At 34.6% G+C, this 10,847-nt stretch overlaps 1 protein-coding gene and 1 non-coding gene across 4 annotated transcripts in view; one reads left to right on the forward strand and one right to left on the reverse strand.

Moving 5' to 3' along the window:
• The window catches only part of LOC139697572 (T-complex protein 11-like protein 1), a 34,616-nt gene extending 26,990 nt beyond the window's left edge, over positions 1-7,626 (forward strand). For all 3 annotated transcript variants that reach the window (XM_071596332.1, XM_071596331.1, XM_071596330.1), the window contains exons 10-11: positions 384-550; positions 6,446-7,626. In XM_071596332.1, the coding sequence (XP_071452433.1) occupies positions 384-550; positions 6,446-6,645 (367 nt within the window). In that variant the 3' untranslated portion in view covers positions 6,646-7,626. The remainder of the gene's footprint in view (positions 1-383; positions 551-6,445) is intronic.
• Positions 1,780-1,934, reverse strand: LOC139698197 (U12 minor spliceosomal RNA). The gene has a single exon (XR_011702875.1). It is a non-coding gene; the product is annotated as a U12 minor spliceosomal RNA (small nuclear RNA).
• Positions 7,627-10,847: the final 3,221 nt, after the last annotated feature.

The following is a 10,847-nucleotide window of genomic DNA, read 5'->3' on the forward strand; positions in this document are numbered from 1 at the left end:
GACATCTAGTACCTCAAATTGTATATATTTTAGATCCTGGTGGGGATTTGATATAATTTGAGTCACGAAATTTCTCTTAGTATTCAAACCACTTCCCCGTGATTCCTAATACCCATGTGCATAGTACTTACCAGGCTCATATGGTGTGATGAAACTTATGTCAGCATTTACATTGTGCTGGGAAATACTGAGTAACTACCATTACCTTGAGTTTCAGGAGACTGGATTAGAGGTAACGGCTTTCACTCAGGAAGTTTTTGGTGTTTCACTGGTTTCTAATATCAGGAGTTTGTTAAGTTCAAGGTCTAAAATGTAAATTTATGGAGCATTTATTATTTAATTGAAATTTTCTATTGAATTTCATTTAAACAACATATTTTCAGTGATTTGGAGAAGATTTTGCCAAATATTGCTGACCAGGTGAAGAAAGAAGTTAGTGATGCCTTGAAGCAGAATGGTATCAAGCAGCTGAGCAGTGAAGTGGAATCGCTTATGACTGGGCAGATATTGGAAGTTTCTAATCCAGATCATAGAATCCGACAATTAGTCAGTAAGTACATAAAAGTAGTTTTATGGATTGGCTCTTTGTTATATAGTTGCATGTTTATAAGAAGAAACCATATTGTAACATTCACTGCAATATATTTACGATGGTGTTGTTTAGGTGCATACTCTCACTCTCATCATACAAAGATGTTGTAGATAAAGAATGAGATCTCAATTGAAAACTGGTCAGTTTAAGTTAATAATACAAAGTTCATTTTTTGTAATGGATTGAACCATACAAGCCATGTTATATCTTGTCATTGAGGGTTCAAAATTCAAACTAAAATTTATCTCCACTTCATATTGTTACAATTTTGGGAAGGTTGACGGGGTTCTTATCTTCTCAATGATCAAAGGGTCTGCCTTTCATTTTGAGTAAGTAGGTAATTAAGTACACTCTATATTATTGCCGACTTACTTCAGGTTGGCAACAGAAGTACTGAGAGCATTCAAATAATGTCGTACATTGAATAGGGTTAATAAATTCTTACATATTTTACAATTATGTGCAACAATTATCTCTCTCCCTCAATCTCTTAGACAATATGCTTATGTGAAATTCCTATTCAAAATCGTAACTGGCCCTACAATCTCCCCCTACCTCTGGTAACACATACGTTTTCATATTCCTTCCAAAAATCATGAAATAACAACTCTGTTCATGTTAATAACCAGAGTTAATATATTTATGCATTTATAGCCCCTAGATTCATGCTCAGCAATAGAAAAGCAATCTACAAAATATTATTAGGTATATTTATATACGGGTGTGAATATTCAAAAGACTGATATATAACAGTGATACTGCCATTCATTCTCCTTTCAATATGATGGCTATGTTTATATTAATATTCTAATTGCTATTATGATTTTATCTAGATGCATTAGAATGTTCTAACATAGAACTCTGAGAGCATATAGTATGCAGTATTACCCAATTTGGATGTATAACCCAGGGCTAGCAGAAACAAGCCCGTTTTACTTGTATACTTATCCAAGGCATCTAAATATGGTTTATATTGAGACTACCCTTTACCTGTCTTTATTAGGATAATACTTCACACATTTCCGTTCTACAGAAAATGTTTTCAACATCGTCTGCAATTGAAAACTAGGCACGGTTGTAGCATTGTTGCCCGAGGTTCAATTGATACTAAAGTACCCGCAATTATATGAAGTCCGTTTAAGATAGCCCTTATCTGGTGGTTTTGCTGTTAATGGAAGAGTTTATTTGAGGTAGATCGCTTCACCCAAGCACCTGTAAAGTAGACAGATACTCGAAGGGACGACCTGTACCTCTTCAAAAATTTCAAATGCTAGGGACTTTGCTAGCTTGAGCCAAGCGTCACCAAAGCTCTGTATTTTCCTTACTCATTAGTTTAAGGCACGACAGATTAAGAGCAGTTTTGGATTCTGTACGGTACTTGAGCTCACGGTAACATCGTTAACTAATACAACGAGTCTTTCTATGGATGAGCTAACATCTCTGAACGAAGATTTTAACGCCACAAAGACCCTTATTATCGAGACAAGTATATCCTTGCATTCATTTTATCAAAGCGTAACCATAAATCGTGATTTTAAGTGTTTATAATGTTGTATTTCCACGTTGACTACATACGACATCTAGCGGTCTCCAAGTAAACTACGTAAGTTCGCGTACGATTTAGCGGCCCTTTCAATTTCCGCGCGGATTTTTACATTTGAAGTCATCGCACCGTATTTCATGAAAAAATGGACTGTGTCGAGATCGCCAATTGTGATGCTAAATTTTATTTAAGGGAAGGAATCACGCCAATTCTATCACACAGCGTGATGTGTGCATCCAAGTTTCAGGGACGCATTTATTGATTTTTCAATATTGTTCCGAGCTTTCGTAAATGTTCATTCTTTGAGAAGCTTATATTAAAAGCGCAATCGTCCTGTCAAATTACACTAAATATTTGCGCGAAAAAGATCCAGAAGAAAACTAGATGAAACGATATGTTTTACTCCCGATGCGTGTCGACGGACGATGCCAATATTACTTAACACTTCTATTCTTTACTGGGTTATTATGACGCAATCCTCCATTTGCTCGAAAATGTACGCCAACTCTCCGGACGAAATAAAATTTTCTCATCTAGTATTTTCCTACATTATACATCCCATATACACTAAATCTGGAGAAAAATAGATATCTCGATGCATCCTAGCCAACATTAGTTAATTCAGTGCAGGAAAAATAATCGCAACAGTAAAAAAACAACAGATTACATACCTAAAGGTGCATGAAGTTAGAGAGTTGATTGATTTCAATACAGCTCTAAACTATTCATATTATGGAGGGTATATTGGATTATAATGTCACACATACCTCATTATTTTCCCTAACTTTCTGGAGTTAGTGGTACCAATGCATACTATAGGTTCTCTCCAAGAGAGTTCAATTTTAAACTTAACCAAGTTGAATTATTCAAGTGCTTTGCATAAAAGCAAGTGGATTTTGGCTCTTTTTATGATTTAAAAAAAATCACTTTGCTTAAACTTAATTAGGATTTCCAGCAATGTGTTCAAGCAAATAAATGCTTGTCCAAAATTAAACTCGCACATATCAACTAAAATTTAAACATGAAGTTACTTGTACAACCAAAAATGTCTTAAGAATGCCATGAAAAATGTTTCAAGAACATAATTGCATTGATATTTGCTAATTAAAGCACTTGAACCCATTTCTGAATTAGGTATTCCTGATTATCTAAGCTAATATAATTTTGCTTGAGGTGTTGACCTTTCTCCTCAGCAAATTTTCACATTTACTTTTTAGTTTTACTTTTAAAAAGCCTAGTATTAATGCCATCAAGGAAGAAAGAACAAAAAACCACTGCATGCATCATAGGTATTGCACAATGAGATGGAGATGAGGATGGGCAATGATAAGCAGGAAAGACAGAGCCAAAGGCATATAATGGACAGCCATAAGATTTGTGGGAGACAGAGCTAGGTAGGCCAGATACCGCACCAATTAATGAGTGCATTATCACGGCATGAGGGATGGGATAAAGAATAATATATTCTCAAGAATTAGAAAAAAATAAAATGAAGAGGGGAAGGGGATATTAATTTAGACAAGTTAAATAGTTTACAAATTTGGTGGTATTTTTGACAAAAATGGGTAAAATAATGCAGATATTCAGAGAGTTGTCAATGAAAAAGTAACACTAACAAACAGGAGGGAAGAGGTGGCTAGATTTAAAGAAAAGATATAGAAAAGATTACTGAAAGAATATGAGCTTAAAGTGGAAGTTTTTAAAATATGATCAGAGGATGAATGAAGAAAGTATAAGGGGCAGTAATGGAGACACAAAGGAAAGCATCAAATATGGACAGAGAAGAAATAAAATTTTTGGGGGCTTGAGAAGATTGTGATAGTAGGTATAGGGAAGTCATTAAGAGAAGTAGTATTATGGATTGCTTGAAGGGGGGATATTAGGATCTTAATACTGAAATCATTTTAGGAATAATAGCTTAGGCTGGGAGGAATTGCTTTAGAAGGCAATAATATAATTTACAGAGGTTATCTAAATTCTAACACAAATGTTAGATTTATCATGTTGAAAGCCTAAAAAATGCATTAGCCCCTAGTTTATTGAGCAAGCCAATAGAACAACTGCTCTTATCGGCAAGCAATCATGACTATAATGCCCAATAATATTTTTATGCTAGCACAAATCATTTAGAGGAAAACAGTAATGATGGTAACCAAAAAATATGAAAAGCCATTAAAATAGCCTACCTTAAGCCTCGGAAACAGTGATCCATGCAGTTTCCTAAGATCGCGTACTGTAAAAATTAGGGTAGTGCTAATGGTCGAATTTAGCCTCATTCTTAATCAATGGACTGCAGTAGCACAACAGGCTTTAAGTTTTTGGATATTCACAAATGCTTGTGTTTTTAATCCATGCAGGAAACTAATTCATTTGTTCAGGCTGGATTTATTAGTGTTTACCTGAAAAACAAACAATTTAACTAAAACAGTTCATTTTATTTTATTAATTGGACAATAATAAGCTATCTTAAAATTTTAACTGTGATAAATTACTTCTTCAGCCTATGGCTCCGTGTTGCATTAAAACTAGCTCAAAGAGCCCTCTTAAGTGCTTAAATAATCTGAGAAATTACAATAAAACGATTAAATATGATATATTGGTAAATGAGATGTGAAGCTCACCGCCAGAAAATCTTGACCCAAAAGGCAGTATGTATACGAGTAATAGATGCTCTATCACAAGGATGAACTTAACTACAAGGTGTATTTTCCTCATTGATTAAGCAATCTGGACAAGTTGGCAGTTTAACAAAGCTTGAAGTATGCCTACTTCTTGCTTCAGGAAATTTTATGATCTAAACTCTCCGAAATGTCACAGGTACACTTGGATTATGGTGGATAGTCGGCATTGAGAAAAAATTATTTTTTCTGACCAGATATTATTTTCTAAAGCATTACTTTATGATTCATACAATTTGCTAATGCATTGACTTTCAAATTTATATCATTCTGAGAATATAAGGTTTCAAGCACTATTTGTGCATAAAACATTTCACCTTCTGAACCAATATTCTCATTTACTTTTAATAGCTTGAACTCTTAAATACTCCCTGCTGTTTCCTGCATTATTGATTTATTTATGAAAAAAGATATATTGGCTGGCAATTCTGAAATTATGGGAACTTTAATTGACAATATTTTTTTGAGTCAGTACCTGTTGATCATTAACTGGACGATATGAAGGGTAACAGTTTTCCAAAATATACTTTTATTCTTTGTATTAATTTAAAAAATCTTGAAATTTGACATCTAAGAAAATTACTTTCAGTACTTTCCCAATTATATGTCAAAAGGATACATATTACTTTTTTCAACCATGTTAATTGGCACTTAAGCGTGCTAATTACTACTTAACACTTGAATTACTCTTCTATTTCTAAGCCAGAGTACATATTTTCTTTACACTCAATATTTACACCCAACTAAAATGTTGACTTCTGGATGTAACACTTCATTCAAGAAAGCTAACAATAACATGGTTCAGTTTGCTTTTGTTGGATTTCCATTATCTTCAAAACAAAGCCAAGTTTTTTTAACACAGCTGAATTAAACATCACTCTCATAAAACTTCTAGCTTTGAAAAAAAAGAACACTAATGCCGAAGGAATGACATCTCATCATGTAGTCACAATAATACGTGATTAAAAAATATTTATACAAAGAAATATTTATTAATAAGTTTTCAGGCAGTGAGGAAATTAATTTCCATGTAAATATGTAACAAAAAATTAACTCTTTAGCTTAGTAAATAAAACAGTTTCTGGCATTACTTGGTGGAAAATCTTCATGTTGAAATTGAAAAATAAACAACTTGGTTTTTCCACGTAGAAAATTTTTTTTATGCCACATGAAGAAAATGCTCCACGAAAAAAATACCACATGAAGGACCAAGTTGAACCCCTACAGAAGAGTGGGGAGTGCACACTCCTCTTCTTTATTTTTTGAAATTGAAAAATAAACCACTTGGCTTTTCCACATAGAAAATCATTTTTATTTACGACCTAGGTTTCATTTTGGTATAACATCTTCAGGTTCAGGACCTACTGATGTTGTACCATAACAAAACGTAGGTCATGAATAAAAAATTTTCTACGTGGAAAAGCCAACTTGTTTACTTTTCAATTTCAATTTTTAGCTTAGGTTTAGAAAAATCTGAATTTTGGTCTGGATAATTGAGGTAATTTCAAATGGTAGCCTTCTTTCATTTAATTAATTTCTTAATTCTCTTGATTGACTTGAAATGACTTTTATCCAGGAACAATTATGTTTTCCAAGATTTTAATTAATTAAAACATTCTCTCAAATTTACAGAATCCCGTGTGCTTGAATTCTTGGGGCAAGTAATCAGCTCACAAACGGCAGCCCCAGTTCAGATTCCTCCAGGACTATCATCTTTGCAAGAAGAAATTTCATCAATAGCTGGGACATTCCTTAGGCTTGTCTCTCACAATCGCTCTGTTTTTGGAGAGTATTATGCAACTATTATCACAGATTTATCTGAGAAATCATGAGAAATGCTTAGCTGGTGTCTTGACATAGATTACCAGGTAATGGTGTTGCACCATGCTCTGAACCATTTGCTTACATGTTTCAGAGCTTTGAGTCTACTCACCATTGATAGAAGACTGGTTTTTGTGGCCTCTGTGGGGTAACTATTGTAAGGCGATGTATACCATTTGAGTGAACAAGAGATGAGTATGCATTTTCTCTCTTAACAGGTTTTCAGAGAGCTCTTTTGTAACCCACCTGTTTGCACTACATTTTCATCTCTCGCCAAATATTGTACTAAAAAAAACTTAGAACTAACAAACATGAGAGACTTTGTTATGTTTCAATCATTTAGCATATGACTGAAGTAACTCAAGTTTAAACCCAGGCTTTGGTATTTGTTGGCATTAACAGATGAATTAAATAGAGGAAAATAAAATATGTTAGTATTCCATCAAAAATATTTCACATAAATACATCAGAGTAGTCGATGAAACATAAGTATATCAGATACAATGCTATGAACGTGGACCATTTTAACAGGCCTCACATGATATTCCTGTCAGCTCATTACAGTCACAATTAAATATTTCCTGATGTTGCTGTTTAAGGAACCTATAAAAACCTAAAAGAAAGGAAATTCAGTTAAATCGATGTTATTGGATCAAAATGGCATGGAACAAGAAGTATCCAAATTGAAAATACCTTTGAACAAATGATGCAGCTTTGGATCCGGAATGAACACTTCCTTAAGGCATTTAATGAGCTTCGAGTAATCCTGCTCCTTTGTGTAATTCTGAACACCCAAAACAAACATCTTGTATTTAGATGTGTCCAGCTCCTTCTTTACCTGGGTTTTCAGTTAAAGTATTTTGATTAATATATTGTTGACTAATGTACGACGTCATTTCTTTATTAGTTAGAATACAAGTATTTTATATGTAAACCTTTATAGTGCTACTTTATGTCTGTTTCAATAAAACTTTCGCATTGAAAAAGTTATCTATAAATAGCTGTTTTTTTGTGACCAGTTGTGAAGTGCATTCAGTGTACACTTCGGCATTTGGAAAATGTAATTTTCACATCCTGTAGATCTTGGAGAAGTGACAATTATTGACAGAGGTAAGTTTCTAACCTTTAAAATTCATTTACCGTTATTTGAAATTCCAGAGTATGTATGTCAACACTTAAAAAGGCATATTGCACTGTATAAGTCAACAAAGTATTGATTAAAAGTTATAGTCATGAAAATCAGATTCAACATTAATGGTGATGAATAAGTTGGCAAATTGAGAATATGTAGACTGATTTAGGTATAAAATATTTCTCTACAAATATCTAATTTTTCCTAAAAATTTTCAGGAGAAAACCATTTTAATTAATAATGCCCCTAGCACTTCCACATTTAATTTCCCCGTCTTAAGGATTGTTGGAAGTAAAAAAAATGCTTTAGGCCCCAAAAAAAAAAAACAAACATCTTCATGTTTCGCTTTCTTTTCACCTTTTACATGTTTCATTTAATACGTTCAATGGACATGAAAACTTTCTTGGTCAAACTCATTTCTTGGCAGTTCCTGGCATTTCTCTACTGTCCCCACACCAGTTTCTTCATTGCACAATACCAACGATAATATTTAATTGCATCCTTCACCAATTCATTAACAGAATTCTTTGAAAAATTAGATGTTTCATGATCCTCATCTTGCAATAAACTGTACCATCTCTTCCCACCTCATCTACAAGACATCATCAATGGGGTTTAAAAGAAGTTCCTAAGTGCAGTCCAGATATTCTCACGAATGCCATTTTACAAGGGCATTGATGACTTTGTTCAATGCTCTTCATCTCATTTACTCTTTGAATTATTGTTTAGTAAGTTAACACCCTGAAATTTATTGCACAATGTGCTCTTTGATGATTAACGATAATTTAAATATTTCTTATTAAAAATGCCAGAAATAATGCAATAATAAACCATGTGTCAGAGATGCATCTTAAACCCTCCCCCAAAATCTAGAGGATAAAATGAAACGGCACATTCTATCTTAACCCCTGAAGTCTTTAAGTAATCAAAGGACAGTTCCACAAGAGGTATGACACACAGCAACACTATCATCAGTTTCCATAAAGGTAGTGTTCCAGGTTCAGTTCTAAAAATTTTCAAATACAGGATTTTGCAAAAAAGAAGCTCAAGCCATGATAGGGATTTTTAAGTACCCAAGTTAGAGTCATCTTTAAGAAGGCCACTGTATCATACAGCCATTGGCACAAAAACAGATTCATCTTGATCTACATAATACCCCGCAAGCCACCCCAAGGGCGTGTGGCATGACCAGATGCAAAAAAAACAAAACCACATGCAAAACTATACCCATAGTGGCATATACATACATTCTACGTGCATGCAAATACATACAGGGTGCAGTGCTTAGGTCCAGACAAATTTCAATTTGAATTTCCCGCCATATCGTAGTTCCACTGGAGGTCGCGATTGGCGTTCTTGAAAGCTATAGGCATCTAGTAAACATTCATAACCTCGAAATGGCCGAGATTACAGTACAAGTGCGGATTACAATAGAAGAGCCGCTTTTATCGAAAGTGTTTGCGCTGGGCGTTGTATTTCGAAATAGTTAGATTCTTCTGCTACCCCATATCAACTGTTTATGAATTTGTGGCTATGTATAATACTTCGGAGAAGTCTGGGGAAGGTTTCACTAACCCGGCGAGGAAATCTCATTCGAGGAAACTGTGCTTGTCCAGATTTAAGCACCGCACCCTGAATACTATCATCTAACAACTAATTGTATCTTAGGATGCAGTAAGAAATTCATCCAATAACATGCAAGCTAGAATTTGAAAAGTAAGAAGGCAAAATTTCACTACCACATGAACATGCAACATAAAATGCTCTCCTCCCCAAGGGCACAGGTAGGGAGCGTGACCCAACACTGCAGGTCCCCCCGCAGAGAGGGATGAGAGATGGAAGAGGTAACTTAAAAATAGAAAAAGCAATACTGTCAAGAGCACAACATTATAAAATGGCATTTTAATGCAGGAAGGGTTTTGATAACAAAACACACGAGGTTAATGAAAGTGCATGCAATTGAATAGAACTAATCATTCCCTAGACGCTGAGGGTGGCAAGTGGAATTTTTTCCATCTATAACTCTATAGTTGCTATCCCGTATTGTACGAGGGAAGGAGGAGTTCTCGAGTCTTCTAGTTCTGATATCTGTTTCCCTAATTTTATATGCATGATCCAAGCGACCAATGTGTGTTGGGGTGCAAATTGTTTGCGAGACCTCGATGCTGAAACATGCGGATCTGAATTTATTAAGTATCTCAACCTAGCATTGAATCGTCTAACTTCTAACAACTGACGCTTTTCGTTTTATCGTAACAATTTACGACAAAATGGGCTGCCCTGACAGATTATGATACCAATGCCCACAGTTGGACTGTGAAGAGGACTTCATAGTTTTCATTGAAATAAATTAAAGGAAAAATTATGAGAATGTGAAAATTGCTAATTTTGGGATACAAATGGTTCATTTTCTCTATGTCATAATTAAATTTCCAACTTAGCTGTACCAGTGCACCTCCAGATATCCCCAAAGTCAGCCACTATCTCCTTTGAAATATTTAAAAACCATTTTAACTTAATGTTTTCAAGAGGATGAAATGAGGAAGAAGGATTAGGAAATTAAATGTAGACGCTTGAATGGGACAACAAGGATGAAGAATCAGAAGGCAATGATAAAATTTATGATTGAGGGCAGGAAGTAGGTAAAGTAGAAGAAAAAATGAATATTGAAACCTGCAAACAAAACTATTGGAACAGTAAATGAGAAAGTGAAAAGGAAATCGGGGATAACAGATGAGTTTCATAATTACAACGATATATGAGAAAAGGAAATAGAAGAATAGACAGATGAAGAACAAAGAGTGAAATAATAAACTGAGGTGCGCAACAAATAGGGCAAGGATGCATGGAGGGGGATGCTGTACGAGGATATGGAGGGCTTACAGAGAATGCATGCAATGAGTGTACTCTAGAGGAAGGTGAAACCACAATCAGGTAGTAATAAGGGAAAATCTGTGGGTGCTGCCAAAGATAATGTGGGGGGATTAGATTTAATGGGTTAATTTGTAGCATTTATAAGGGAGGAATGTGGCAGAAAGATTTCATTAGATCAGTGTCAGTATCCATCTTAAAAAGAAGATA

This window comes from Hetaerina americana, unplaced genomic scaffold (genome assembly GCF_022747635.1).
Source record: "Hetaerina americana unplaced genomic scaffold, ioHetAmer1.1.p SCAF_8, whole genome shotgun sequence".
NCBI lineage: Eukaryota > Metazoa > Arthropoda > Insecta > Odonata > Calopterygidae > Hetaerina > Hetaerina americana.